Genomic DNA, 15,420 nt, shown 5'->3' on the forward strand with positions numbered 1-15,420 from the left:
TTCCTCACCCTTCCTATTTGCATATTTGTAAGATAACGCCTTATCTTCTGTAAGGCATAAGGTAGGTAAGATAATGCCTACCCTGACGCAAGCCCCATATGGATGGGGGCATCTGAAATAGCCCAGAGAAACGTCTCGAATATGTGTTTCCTGGCTGTTGTAGGATGGTTCTGATTCGGGTCCTGTTTCATGGTCGTTCAAAGTATCATGGAATATGTCAGCCCTCATGTCCCAGATATGCACAGTCACTGATCGTGCACCTGTCGTTATAAGGCATGGGGTTAAGGACTGGAATCCACTGGAAGAGGTTAGTGTGCCAGGCCCTGGGTTTGAACTTGGCAGCCCAGGTTGGGTGGAGGCCACAGCAGTTGGGTGAGGTGGGCAGGATAGTCTCTGCCTAAAGACTCCATCTTCGAAGTTTTCCACTCTTTTGCTTTAACATTCTACGCTGCCTCTGATCCCACATGGAAAAAGCTGCTCTGGTGCCCCAAGCTGGGACAAACCCTGGGACCAATCTGGCTTTGCTCCCCTTGAGGCCCCTTGCTAACACTCACCAGTGACTCTGCATGGATCAGATGAGACCATCTGGGCCACCCCCAAGCCACATCCAGACTTGCCCAGACTTGCCTTGTGCATTTTTTTTTTTTTTTTTTTTAGACAGGGTCTTGCCCTGTCACCCAGGCTGGAGTGCAGTGGCTCGATCATGGCTCACCACAGCCTTGACCTCCTGGGCTTAAGCGATCCTCCCACCTCAGTCTTCCGACTAGCTGGGACCACAGTCACGCGCCACCACACCTGGCTAAGCCCTGTGCATCTTTTGTTTTTTTCTGAGACAGAGTCTCGCTCAGTTGCCCAGGCTGGAGTGCAGTGGCTCGATCTCCACTCACTGCAAGCTCCGCCTCCCGGGTTCACGCCATTCTCCTGCCTCAGCCTCTCCGAGTAGCTGGGACTACAGGCGCCCGCCACCACGCCTGGCTAATTTTTTTGTATTTTTTTAGTAGAGACAGGGTTTTACCGTGTTAGCCAGGATGGTCGCGATCTCCTGACCTTGTGATCCGCCCCCCTCGGCCTCCCAAAGTGCTGGGATTACAGGCGTGAGCCACCGTGCCCAGCCAAGCCCTGTGCATCTTAATGACCAGGCAGCACCCCCGTCAAGCCCCTGTGGCTGTAGGGGGCAGTATGGAGCGGTGGTTATAAGCACAGTGTTGTGGGTAAGAGCAGGAACTCTGGAGCTGAGCTGCCTGGGCTCAAGTCTTCACTGTGCTATTTACTATGTGACCTTCGGCCAGTTATTCAGCCTCTCTGTGTCCTGGCTCCTCCCCTGTAAATTGAGGATAATAATGTCACCTGTTGCCCAGGGCCATTGGCAGGATCCAGAGAAATGATTGCAGTGTGTGCCAGGTGAGTAGAATAAAGCCTGGCAGGCAGTAGGTACCCAGTGAACACTAGCTGCTCTCCCCTAAGAAGCTTGCAGCCTCATAAGTGGGGAGCCACAGCAATATAGAAGTGAAATGGGAATACGGAGCCAAATCCTAAGACCACATGTGAGGTGTGCCCAGTGTGCAGACAAAGTCTGGTCGGAGGGAATGACCACCGTGGGCCACTGGAGTGGTCAGAAAAGATTCTAGAAAGAGGAGCAGGAAGAAGGGCTGGCCTTGGTCTCTCCCCTGGACTGCCCGGGGTTCCTGCTGCCCCCAAACTTTGCTGATGAGTTCTCGTCAGCATCACCGACAGCTGCAAATGTTAATTGAGTGTCTACTGCGTGCAAGATATTGGAAGCAGCCCTGAGAAGGGCAGGGGTCTTTCCTGCCTCATCTGGATGCAGGCAGGGCATTTTAAGAACAGCAAGAAAGCCAGTTTGGTGGCTGCACAGCGCTGAAGGCATGGCCAGCATGGGACAGTAGGTCAGAAAAGGCCTTGTGAGCTGGTTTGTGAAGACCCCCTAAGGGCTGAGCTAGGTTTAAGGAAACGTAGCTACTAAGCATTGCTGGACAGAGAGGGGACAGCTGCACTGTTGGGCCCTGGATGGGCTGGTGGTGGCAGAGATGGAAAGGCAGACCAGATGTGAAGGAGAGAGTCCCTGCCACCCCTCTAAAACCCCGCACAGGAGCTGGGCAGGATGGGGAGGGGAGAGGAGGGGCCCATGGCCTCCTACATGGCCTCCACAGCCCGCTCCTTTCTGCAGGTGACCTTGTCCAGGAGCGGCCACCAAGCATTCCCCTGCCCAGCCCCTACATCACTTTCCACTTGTGGACCGGCGAGGAGCAGCTCTGTACGTGCCCGTGCAGCTCTCTGGAAACAGTGGTACATGTCTGCGTCTGTGTGTGTGTGTGTATGCATGCATGCGTGTGTGTCAGTGTGTCTGTGTGTGTGTCAGTGTGTCTGTGTGTGTATGTGTGTGTCAGTGTGTCTGTGTGTGTGCATGTCAGTGTGTGTGTATGCGTGCATGCGTGTGTCTGTGTATGCATACATGTGTGTGTCTGAGTCTGTGTGTATGTGTGCATGCATGTGTCAGTGTGTCTGTGTGTATATGTGCACGTGTGTGTCTCAGTGTGTCTGTGTATGCATGTGTGTCAGTGTGTGTGTATGTGTGTGTCAGTGTGTCTGTGTGTGTATGCATGCGTGTGTCTCAGTGTATCTGTGTGTATGCATGCATGTGTGTGTCAGTGTGTCTGTGTGTGTGAGTGCATGTGTGTCAGTGTGTATGCGTGCATGTGTGTCAGTGAGTCTATGTGTATGCATGTGTGTGTTAGTGTGTCTGTGTGTGTGCACACGTGTGTGTCAGTGTATCTGTGTGTATGCATGCGTGTGTGTGTCACTGTGTCTGTGTATGCGTGCATGCGTGTGTGTCAGTGTGTGTATGCGTGCATGCGTGTGTCAGTGTGTCTGTGTGTATGTGTGCATGCATGTGTGTCAGTGTGTCTGTGTGTATGCATGCATGCGTGTCAGTGTGTCTGTGTGTGTGAGTGTGTCTGTGTGTGCACGTGTGTGTCTGTATGTCTGTCTGTACATGTGTATGTGTGTGCATCTGTGTGTGTCTGTGTCTGTGTGTGTGTCTCTGTGCATGTTCATATGTGTGTCGTTTTGTGTCTGTGTGTCTGTGTTTCTGTGTGTGTGTGTATCCTCTGAGGAGGGCTGGCTGAAATCAGGAACGTAGCCCTGCCAGCCTCACGTGTCCTCACTGCCTTTATTCCCCCATCCCAGGGAAGGAACTGGTGCTCTTCCTCCGCCCAAGATCCCAGCTGCGCCTCAGTGCTGACTTGGAGGTCTTGGATCTGCAGGGCCTCCGGCCAGACCGGGAGTTGGCCCGGGTTTCTGTGCTGTCCACTGACAGCGGCATTGAGCGGGACCTTCCCCCGGGGGCTGATGAGCTGCCTGCACCTAGCAGCCCTGAGATGGAGCGAGCCGGGCTGCAGCGCAAAGGGGGCATCAAGAAGCGTGCATGGCACCTGGACTTCTTGATGCCTGGCAGCTGGGACGGGCCCCCGCTGCACCGGAGGACAGGCAGGCCCGGTGGGGATGGGGAAATGCTGCCCGGCGTCTCCCGGCTGCACACAGCCCGGGTACTTGTGCTGGGAGACGACAGGATGCTGGGGCGCCTGGCCCAGGCCTACCACAGACTCAGGTGGGGCCCCGAGGTGGGGGCTGGGGGCGGGCGCTGGTCAGGGGCACAGGTGGGCCTGGCATGGGCTGGTGAAGGATCACAGGGTGGCAAGAGAGGGTCAGGAGTCAGAGGCCAGGGTGGGACGGAGGAGGATGCCGCACAGTGCCCACAGCAGTCACAGAGCACCGCAATCCCTGCTTTGTGGTCGTTAGCTCCATGAACCATCATCACCATCCTGCAAGGGAGACATTACTGTACCCATTTTGTAGATGAGAAAGCAGAGCCTCAGAAAGATGACACAAATTGCCCAAGGTCAAGAGATAACAAATAGCAGAGGCGAGTCTGTTTAAAGCCAAGCCCCGCCCCTAACCTCCTCTGCTTTGCTGCCCATTGCTAGGAAACGGGAGACCCAGAAGTTCTGCCTCACTCCCAGACTCAGCCTGCAGCTCTACTACATCCCTGTGCTGGCGCCTGAGGTGACTGGACCGCGGGGAGGCGGTGGCGGGGCAGAGACAGGGCAGGCTGGGCAGGGACACACCTGCAGCCCGGCATCCCCCACATCCCCGGCTCAGGGACTAGAATAAGCATCCTTAGAATGTGGAGACGGGAGAGAGAGCTCAGCAGTCTTCTATTTCAGAGGCTGCAGACATGCTCTGGGGGCTGAATGTGGCCAGAGATTGGGTCTCTCTCTTGATGGCAGCCTGCTTGCTGCTGATATTTGTTTTGTTTTTGTAGGTAATGGAATTAGTTGCAAACTTCTCAAACACAGGGCTCTCTCTCTCTCTCTGTCCTTCCCTCCCCTGTCTCAGACACACACCCCACACTTTCTGGTATGACATGAAAGGAAATTTCAAGCAGTGAAGTCCATTGATCTAGTTGGGGGGACAGAGCCGCACTTGCAGTTCTTACTTCCTACTGCACACTCCACTTCCTATTCGGAAGCAGTAAGGTCAAAGCCGTACTTGTCTCTCCCCTTTTAAAGTCGGTGATCATTTTTCAATGTCCCTGCTGAGTGAACCTCAGCAAAAGATATTCTAGCTTCATCTGAGTTTATAAAACAGAACAACGATGTGTCTTCACATGCAGAAATTTGGGCCCCAAGAGGTTAAATGACTTGACCGTATTCACACAGCCTAGGCTGATGGCAGCTGGAAGGCGGAGCTGGAGAGAGGGCCTGACGGGTCTGCCCCATCCCCTTTCCCCCAGAAGCCTGCAGCATCCAGGCAGCAGGAGCTGGGAGAGCTGGCTACGTTCCTGGGCCGCGTAGACCCGTGGTACCAGAGCAATGTCAACACGCTGTGCCCCGCCATCCACAAGCTGGCTGAGATGGTAGGGGAGGGTGAGGGTACCAGGGAGGGAGAGAGGGACGGGAGAGGGGTCTGGGCAGAGGGGAGAACGGAGGAGCCCAAGTAGGCAGTGAGGGTGAAGTGGGGGTGAGAGGGGGCTATATTTTTGCTGCTGCACTTGACCTTTGACCTTAAGAGTCAGGTGGGATGAGACAGGAAGGGAATTCAAGAGAGGGGCCCTAACCAGATAGTGGCTTTGAACTCACTCGGGACACTTATCAGGCACGTACTTTGGACCAGACCACCGTGGAAAAGATGAAGTAAAATATTCTTTCGTAAGTGTGTAGGGCAGTTATACTCCTTCTTGTGTGAGCTTCCTGTGATCCTTTTTCTTTTTTTATTATTTATTTATTTATTTTTATTTTACTTCACATTCTGGGATACATGTGCAGAACGTGCAGGTTTGTTACACAGGTATACATGTGCCGTGGTGGTTTGCCGCACCCATCAACCCCTCATCTAGGTTTTAAGACCCGCATGTATTAGGTATTTGTCCTAATGCTCTCCCTTCCCTTGCCCCCAACCCTCAGACAAGCCCCGGTGGGTGATGTTCCACTCCCTGTGTCCATGTGTTCTCATTGTTCAGCTCCCACTTATGAGTGAGAACATGTGGTGTTTGGTTTTCTGTTCCTATGTTAGTTTGCTGAGAATGATGGTTTCCAGCTTCACCATGTCCCTGAAAAGGACATTAACTCACTCTTTTTTATGGCTGCATACTATTCCATGGTGTATATGTGCCACAATTTCTCTATCCTGTCTATCATTGATGGGCATTTGGGTTGGTTCCAAGTCTTTGCTATTGTAAATAGTGCCACGATAAACATATGTGCGCGTGTGTCTTTATAGTGGAATGGATCATTTTTCAATGATTGTAACAGCTGATGTTTCCTGAGCACTGATGCTACACCGGGCACTCTTCTAAACACCTACACACAGGGCAGCTCATTTAATTCCCACAGCAGCCCAGAGGCAGGTGCCCCTGTTGGTAGGTACCACTGTCACCATAGCCCCGTTTTACAGATAGAGCAGCTGAGGCACAAAGAGATTAGGTATCTTGCCTGAAGTCACAAAATGAGTGGTGGAGTGCCAGTTGGAACCAGGCAGCTTGACTCCAGAGCACCCTCTCCTAACCACAAACCCACACTGCCATACCCCAACCGTGGCTGGCAGTGGGGAGGGAACTCATCTTTTACTGATTTGAAAGGGCTTTTATATAGTAAGAGAATTTTACACTTTTTGTCGTCACATATGTTGCAGATTTTCTTCCCACGATTGTAACTTGCCTATCCACTTTTTGACTTGCGGAAGTTTAATACTTGGGTATAGTCAGACATAGCACTTTTATTCTTTACAGTTTCTGCCTTTGGAGTCATGCTTCCAAAAGCTTAAATAAATGTTCACTGATAATTTACTCTAACACTTTCCATGTCTCAATTTTTACATTTAATAAGTTGCCTATCTGCAATTAATTTTAGTGTTTAGTGTGAAGTATGTCATTTTATTTTTTCCAAATGTTGAGCTAGTTGTCCTAAAGCTATTTTGCATAAACCATCTTGCTGCAGCAATTTGAAATGTCACTTTTATCATTTGCTAAATACTTACATGTGCTTGTATTTAGTACATGATCATGTGCTTGTATTTAGTACGTGATCCTTACATGTGCTTGTAAGTATTTAGTACATACCTATTCTTTCATTGATTTATTCATTTCTGTACAAATTAGCCTTTTGATATTTTAATATCTGGCTATAGAAGCCTGCCTACCCCATTATTCTTCTTTTTCAAAACTTTTCAGAATATGCTTATTTATCTTCCTGATGAACTTTAGAATTTCAAGTTTTGTTTTTGTTATTATTTTTAATTCTATTGGATTTCGATTGAAATTTGGGGAGAATTAGCATCTTTCGCATATTGAGTTTTTCTCTCTAGGAGCATGGTATAGCTCTTCATTTGTCCAAGTGTCCTTATATATCCCTCGGTATAAATGTAAAGTTTGCATCGTACAGCTTCTGTCCAATTCTCACTAAATTTATTACTTGTGTGTGATAGTGTTTCTTACTATTGCGAATGGTATCTTTATCCCATTATATTTGGGTAGTGCCTGCTGCTAATATAAAAGGAAGCTATTGATTTATACACATTTATTTATTTTAATTTTAAAAACTGCGGTAAAAAATATAACATTAATTTACCACTTTTACATATCTGTTTTTTAACTTGCCACTTTAGTGAGCTCTCCATTTTGCTTTATCATTTGACTGATGAGGGTGTCTTCTTACATATTTTATTCAAATAAGGATATTTAGGGGTGCACATTTTCTGGCTTATACCTGATCCAAAAATGTCTTTGCATACACACAAAGACCATTTAGCTGGGTATTAAAATACTTTTTCCTTGAAACTTGGAGGCTATTGCAGTGGGAACATTTGATGCAGGCCCCATTGGTGCTCGTTTGCTGGTAGCTATTTTTCTCTGCCAGGACACTGTAAGGTTTTGGTTTTCCCCTTCTTGTAATTAACAATTTGAATGGCCCTATGCTTACTCCAAAAGCGGTTTCCACATGAAGAGACCAGAAACATTATGAGCAACGACAGCATTATTAGAATATGTTCATAGCTCCTCAGTGTGACCCTTTCGAAAGGAACAATATTTCAGTACACCAGATGTGAGAGTCAGAAGAGGTCTTATAGGATCGGATATGAGTTGGATGAGATCAACTCTGAGCTTCCTTCTAGCCCTGACACTATCACATTCTGTGTAGATGTTCTGAAAAGCCAGTCACTATGCTTTATCATCATATGGGACCAGGGAAGGACTGGAGGACAAGAGGCATAGTCCATTCCCAATAACACACAAACCTGAATTATTTTATTTTATTTTGAGATGGAGTTTCGCTCTTGTTGCCCAGGCTGGAGTGCAATGGCACAATCTTGGCTCACCGCAACCTCCGCCTCCTGGATTCAAACGATTCTCCTGCCTTAGCCTCCTGAGTAGCTGGGATTACAGGAATGTGCCACCACATCTGGTTAATTTTGTATTTTTAGTAGAGACGAGGTTTCTCCATGTTGGTCAAGCTGGTCTCAAACTCCTGACCTCAGGTGACCCTCCCACCTGAACCTCCCAAAGTGTTGAGATTACAGGTGTTGAGCCACCACACTCAGCCAACTAGTTTATTAATAGATGCAGAGACCACCAGAGCTGAAAGAAACATCAGATCATCTGGTTCAACCCCTCATTTTCTCTAGAAGGACACTCGGACCTCAAAGAGTTTGAATAACTTGCCCACACCTGCTTGGCCAATGGCAAGTAGCCGATCCAAGCCTAGAACCCAGTCCTGGCTCTCTCATTAGCTTCACTCTCCGGCATCTTGTCTCCCCCAATCACTAAGCACAGTACCTCACACATTGCTCAGTAGTCTCTGTAGAATTGAAATGAGCCAGATTCCCTAGGGAGGCAGGGCTCTGGACAGGAATATTTTGACTGGGAGTGGAAATTCGGTGGTAGGAAAGGTTTGGAATGTGTTGAAGGACACGTTGGGTTAGTGCATCCCAGAGATGTAGGGGCTTGAAGTTTCTCTCTGAAGAAAATGGCATCTCCCACAGTGGCCTTGGGGGAGATGGTGAAGACATTCCCTGTCTCCATCACAGCCTCCTTCCCTGGACACATCCCGGACTGTGGACCCCTTCATCCTAGACGTCATCACCTACTATGTCCGCATGGGCACCCAACCCATCTATTTCCAGATCTACACAGTCAAGGTAAGCATCCCACTGGAGGCTCCAAGGAACCCCAGGACCCCACAGATTAAATACCCAGGCTCTGGGGAAACACTGGTCACCAGGCCACCAATCATGAACACACCCAGACGCTCTTGGTTATTAACGTTGCCTTCTTCATCTCTAAATGAATCAGATCATTATTAACTTCGAGACCTCAAATCCAAGAAGCAGGTCTTCTTTATGTGGAAGGGTTCTCCATGGCCCTGGATCTCTGGAAATCAGGGATAGAGTGATTTGGAAATCACACCAGGAAATGCCACCCTCCCTTCCTCTCTCCAGATCTTCTTCAGTGACCTGAGCCAAGATCCTACTGAGGACATTTTCCTCATTGAGCTGAAGGTGAAGATCCAAGATTCTAAATTCCCCAAAGGTAAGCATCTGCCTCCCTTTTCCCAAAGGTCACCCTGACTCAGCTTCTCCAAACTCTCATCCTTCCACCTCTCACCTGATGATGCCTGCACGCCCACACCCTCAGTGCTTGTCCCTGCTCTGTTCTCTACCTCTGCTAAATGCCAAGGTTGCCCTTGATCTCCTCCAACCCCCGCAAGACTGAAAGGCAGCCTGGCTCCCTGAGGTGTCACCTTTCCATCCAGGGAGATGGATGGATGGGTAAACCCAGCAGCTCAGCTCCTGCCCTCAGAGAGGTGGGGAAGTCAGGGCGAGAGGCCTGGGAACCTCCACCTCAAGCCTCTTCTCATCTTCCCACAGATAGCTTTTCACCCAGGAGGAGAGGCGTGGCTGAGGGCGCAGGGGCAGAGCTCTCCCTGTGCTACCAGAAGGTCAGTGTGCATGGATGTGGTCAGTAGATGGCCAAGAGGTACAGCTGGAGGGAGCAGGCCTCCGGGACAAGCAGGGAAGCAGACAGAGCCAAAGGAAGCTTCTGCCCCTTTTCTTGAAGCTGTCCGCAGAGTTCCCCAGCCTTCAGGGAGTTTTGCAGGGATGGGTGGGTTAAGTTGGCCTTACATGTAGACCAGGAGGTGATCTGATTTAAGGAACAAGGGGGCTGACCGCTTGCTAAAAAATATCTTCCCCGCTAGCTGACCAGAGGGTTGAACTGATTTCACTGGAGATTTATTCTTTGGGGTCTGGAAGGCTAAACATACTCTCTAGGGCTAGGAGTGCTGTAAGCCTTTATCTGCTAGCCCTTATGGGGACTTAGTGACATAGACAAAACAGGATCTGGCACAGTGGCTCATGCCTGGAATCCCAGCGCTTTGGGAGGCTGAGGCAGGAGGATCACTTGAGCCCAGGAGTTCAAGACCAGCCTGGGCAGCTCAGTGAGACCCCCCGGCTCAAAAAAAAAAAAAAGACTCTCACGGCGGGGGTGGAAAACAGGGGAGAGAGGCAAGACTGTGGATGTGGGGATGCTGGGGAAAGGGTATGTCCTGAGGACCTCCACCTGTTCCTCAATCCCCCTCCTCAGGCCTTGCTCAGCCACCGGCCCCGAGAGGTCACTGTTTCCCTGCGGGCCACTGGGCTGGTCCTGAAGGCCATTCCAGCCAGCAACACCGAAGGTGAGGAACGGGGAATGCAGAGCAAAGAAAGAGAGAAGAGATGAGAAGGGCAATGCTGGGGAGAGGGCAGAGTGGCAGGAGAAAGGGGAGCCCTCCCAGTCACGGAACTGGAGCCAGGACCAGGACTTGGTGACTGCCTTCAAGTTGCTTGCTGTGGGGTCACCCAGACTCTAGCACTGGCCACTGGATTGAGCCTCAGCAGCCTGGTGAGACATAGCTGGAAGGTGGAGGGACTCCGGGAAGGGGTTGCAGTTGGCCTCCTGCCACGGAATTGGGACTGCAGGACTAGTTGTCTTCTGTTTGGAAATTTTGGACTTGTCATTCCAAAAAAAATGGAGACAATAGAAAATGCCAATTTATGTGCATATAGTAAATTATAAATATTAGCTCATATTGTGAGCTCCCTGGTCTCCTGGAATAATGCAAAGGACAGCGATACAGATTATGAACATTGCAAACATGCACCAGAGGCCAGGCAGTGAAGCACATGAACCCTAGAAAATAGATATTATTAGTATTAGCAACTTTTTACTGGACAGGAAATGGAAGGAAGGAGAATAACGCACCCAACATCACCGCTGTGAGGAAGAATCAGAACTGGTTTTCAAACCCAGGTATTCTCATGCAAGAGCCTATGTTCCTTACCACTGCCTGCCCCGGAATTGCCAAATCTCAACAGACCAGACTTAGGGGATGTTATGCGGTGATGCTTGTAAGATCATTTTGGAGCAAACAAGAAAGTTCACCCAGGCAGAATTATGTCTTGTTCAACATCTATTCCCTTTGTCCGTGACATGTCCTGGCGTGAAGTAGATACTTGATCAATATTTCTAGAATAAATGAAATGCTACTTTACATTCGAAAATTTGTTTTAAAAATGAATGAACACATTTGGAATATTCCAGAAGAAATACGGAATGAAAATACACATAAGCCAGGCTGGAATGCTCATGCGGAAGCCAACTCTGATCCCTCCTCTCCTATCCAACCACGACTACTTACTCCATCTCTGAAATCCACTGTGGCTTTGCTAGCATTCCATTTATGATGCCTTTCTGACAATAATGCATTTGTGTTCATATGTGGGCATCATAGCTTCACAATTTCCTTAGCAACTGGCACAAAGAAGAAACTCAAGAAATTATATCACTTCCTAATAAAACTGCTTCCAGGCAAGTTGAATTTGTGGATGACATATGAAACTCCATCACAGCAGGACACTCTTTACCTGCAGCTCTTTAACACCATGAAGGAGACACATAATTGTGGCAGTAGCTCTTAACCTAGAAGTGGCTCAGGAGCAGACCGTCAAGGGCGTGGGGCCAGGGCCGGATGGGCAGGGCTCACACCCCAGCATTGCCGCTGACTATCTGTGCGAACTTGGATGTGTGACTTGTGTTCTCTCTACCTTTTTTTTTCCTAAAATGGATATAATAAGTAGCTACTGATTTGTGTGCATACAGTAAATGATAAATGTTAGCTCTTATTGTTCAAACTATATTCCTTCCATTTCTCTCACAGACTCTCCCCACTCCCAGCCCTACTCTAGACCCTATTAGGCCAGGCGCGGTGGCTCACGCTTGTAATCCCAGCACTTTGGGAGGCCGAGGCGGGCGGATCACGAGGTCAGGAGATCGAGACCACGGTGAAACCCCGTCTCTACTAAAAATACAAAAAATTAGCCGGGCGTGGTGGCGGGCGCCTGTAGTCCCAGCTACTCGGAGAGGCTGAGGCAGGAGAATGGCGTGAACCTGGGAGGCGGAGCTTGCAGTGAGCCGAGATCGCGCCACTGCACTCCAGCCTGGGTGACAGAGCGAGACTCCATCTCAAAAAAAAAAAAAAAAAAAGAAAAAAAGAAAAGAAAAGACCCTATCAGAGCTAGTCTGATGATGCCAGTACCCTCGGTAGAGCAGACTTCTACAAACCCTCTTTAGTTGGCAGGGAGGGATGAAGCCTACCAGCAGGCACACAGTGATGATTTTTGACACATTATACGCTATTAAGCAACCCTGTCTCTACTAAAAATACAAAAAAAAAAAAAAAATTAACCAGTGTGGTGGAGCTCGCCTGTAATCCCAGCTACTTGGGAGGCTGAGGTAGGAGAATTGCTTGAACCTGGGAGGCAGAGGTTGCAGTGACCGAGATCATGTCACTGCACTACAGCCTGGGCAACAGAGTGAGACTCTGTCTCAAAAAAAAATATATATATATATATAAAATATATATACACGTATATATGTGTGTGTCTATATATATGTATATATGTATATATGTGTGTGTCTATATATACGTATATATGTATACACATATATATGTGTGTATATATACGTATATATGTGTGTGTATATATACTTATATATGTGTATGTGTGTATATATGTGTGTGTATATATGTGTGTGTCTATATATACATATGTGTGTGTGTATATATACATATATACATGTGTGTATGTATATATACTTATATATGTGTATGTGTGTGTATATATGTATATATATGTGTGTGTGTATATATATATACACACAAAAAAAAACTATAATAAAAAAAGTCAAACACTCAACCTGTTGGCACCGATGCCCTCCTCACCCACTTGGAGCCTCTGTCCTGCACTACATCCTGGGCAGGTGCTTCTTTCATTCTTAGCATGCCCAAGAGCTGCAGGAAGTTCAGGAGAACTTCTAGAACTTTATTCCTTTTAAAAAGGGTTGCAGGAGGAGATAATGAAAGGGTAGCGGGTGGGGATATGGGTTGGTGATGGCCGCTGACCCGAGGATACAGAAACTTGTGGATTCACCAGGGAAGGAAGATGGATGATTGAGAAGGAACCGTAACTTGGCTGGGACCAAGCAGATTCAGTAGGTGGGGGCCCAAGGAGGAGTGAGAGGGCTGGGGGTGTCAAGATGGGTTCATGGAGATCTTGAGACCTAGAATCTCAAACTCCCCTACTTCCCTGGAGGTCCATTTACAGCCCCACCAATCTCATTCAGTTTCAGGGTCTCGCCATTGCCCCCTGCCTGCTGCTCCTGTCACAGACCACACGTGTCTGAATGTCAGCGTGACAGAGGTTGTCAAGTCCTCCAACTTGGCGGGAAAGTCCTTCTCTGTAAGTAGTGAGTGCACTGGGAAAGGGAGACAGCCAGCTGGGACAGCAGTAGGTGGCTGGGAGCCCAGAGGGGAGGGCATTCTGAGAAGGGAACTGACTTCCCAGCCTTTCTGAGCCTTTGCTATTGGAGCGGGTCTTCCTGTTGGAAGGAATCTGCTTTTCAATCAGTCTGTTTGAAGTGCAGAGTGCCCACTGGTATAAGGAAAGCACTTTAAGAGTCAAAGCCCTGCCCTCCATCTGCTGACCATTTGAGGACCCAAGGCATACCCAGATGACTGCAAAATGCACCTACGTCCAGTCATCCCAGGCGCCACACCACAGCCAGACTCCTAAACAACAATAGCCCAACCTTTGACCAAATCAGACCAGCTCTCTCAATCCCCTTACCCTTTGCCCTTTAGCCTTTGCTCATATCAACAACTTTTTTTTTCTCGAGACTGAGTCTTACTTTGTCACCCAGGCTAGAGTGCAGTGGTGCAATCTTGGTTCACTGCAACCCCTGCCTCCCAGGTTCAAGCAATTCTCCTGCCTCAGCCTCTCGAGTAGCTGGGACTTACAGGCGTGCACCACCTCACCCAGCTAATTTTTGTATTTTTAGTAGAGACAGGGTTTTGCCATGTTGACCAGGCTGGTCTCGAATTCCTGACCTCAGGTGATCCACCTGCCGCGGCCTCCCAAAATGCTGGGATTACAGGCGTGAGCCACCACGCCTGGCCAATACTTACTGATACAGACATAAGACTATCCATTTCCTCTCTACCCGATGGCCTCTCTGGACTTCACTTCCCCACTCAGCTTGGCTTTGGTGCCCCATGATTGCAACTGAACCATGTTCTTACTGATGTCCTCACTCCCATGCACCACCCAGCAGGCTGACACTCGATTTAGGTCAAGCCACCTACTCAGTCTGTATGCCCAGATGGGCAAGTGCTTCTGGAATAACACCTGCATCCACATTGATTAGATCCGCAGCAAACTCATGACCTCCCCCTCACCCGAATCCTTGGGATCGCTCAGCCCTTTCCTCCCCCTCCTCCTCCAGGCTCTTCTCTATCTGTTCGCAGTTGTCTGTCCCCAGCTTTGACCTCTTCCTCTCCACTGCTCCTTCCGCTTAGCCTACACATGCTCAGGTCTTTTCCATCTTAAAAAAAAAAAGGGCAAAAAAAAAAACAAAAAAACAACTCTGCCATGACCCAACTACCTCTCTAGCTACCCACTGCATCTCTTTCCTTCCCTTCTCAGTCAAGCTCCTTGAAAGGTACTTCTAGAAGAGTTTCCAGCCCCTTATCAATAACTCTTCTACCCACGACCACCTGGTTACACACGTCCTGCTGTAGCAAAGTCACCTCCATGTTGCCAAAACCAGTGGTCACTTTTTAGCCCTTATATTTCTTTATCCTTTAAGATAATGTTTTTGTTGTTTTCTTTTGTTTCATTTCGTTTTGTTGTTTGAGATGGGGTCTCACTCTGTCACCAGGCTGGAGTGCAGTGGCGCAATCTCGGCTCACTGCAACCTCTGACTCCCTGGTTCAAGTGATTCTCCTGCTTCAGCCTCCTGAGTAGCTGGGATTACAGGCACACGCCTCCATGCCCAGCTAATTTTTATATTTTTAGTAGAGATGGGGTTTCACCATGTTGGCCAGGATGGTCTTGAACTCCTGACCTCGTGATCCACCTGCCTCTGCTTCCCAAAGTGTTGGGATTACAGGCGTGAGCCACCATGCCTGGCCAAGATAATGTTTTAACCTATAAACAAAAGTTTCATTATTTATTTTGGAAAATATAAAAAAGCACAAAAAGTACATTCACTAGTAGTCCCAATCCCTGGAGAGAATGACTATTAACATTTTCAGGTGTAAACACCCAATCCTTTTTTTCTAGATATTTTAAGATAATTGATAGCTACACTACATACTGGTCTGTACCTTGGTGTTTTTAACTCAAAAATATACTAAAGCCTGGTAAATAAGTCTTGATGGGACCTTGCTTTGGTATTAAATATGTTTTGTGTCATTAAGCATATGTCAGTGTTTATTATATGATGGTTGCATATACCTGTATAATTATGTAAAT

General features: G+C 48.4%; 1 protein-coding gene across 1 annotated transcript in view; it reads left to right on the plus strand.

Moving 5' to 3' along the window:
* PIK3R6 (phosphoinositide-3-kinase regulatory subunit 6) overlaps nt 1-15,420 on the plus strand; it is a 65,056-nt gene that overhangs the window by 35,356 nt on the left and 14,280 nt on the right. Inside the window, exons 10-18 of the mRNA XM_030799873.1 lie at nt 2,186-2,272; nt 3,205-3,625; nt 4,002-4,080; nt 4,811-4,933; nt 8,599-8,709; nt 9,010-9,100; nt 9,439-9,509; nt 10,154-10,244; nt 13,232-13,347. Coding sequence (XP_030655733.1) covers nt 2,186-2,272; nt 3,205-3,625; nt 4,002-4,080; nt 4,811-4,933; nt 8,599-8,709; nt 9,010-9,100; nt 9,439-9,509; nt 10,154-10,244; nt 13,232-13,347 — 1,190 coding nt within the window. The remainder of the gene's footprint in view (nt 1-2,185; nt 2,273-3,204; nt 3,626-4,001; nt 4,081-4,810; nt 4,934-8,598; nt 8,710-9,009; nt 9,101-9,438; nt 9,510-10,153; nt 10,245-13,231; nt 13,348-15,420) is intronic.

Source organism: Nomascus leucogenys, chromosome 19 (genome assembly GCF_006542625.1).
Source record: "Nomascus leucogenys isolate Asia chromosome 19, Asia_NLE_v1, whole genome shotgun sequence".
In the NCBI taxonomy this organism is placed as follows: Eukaryota; Metazoa; Chordata; class Mammalia; order Primates; family Hylobatidae; genus Nomascus; species Nomascus leucogenys.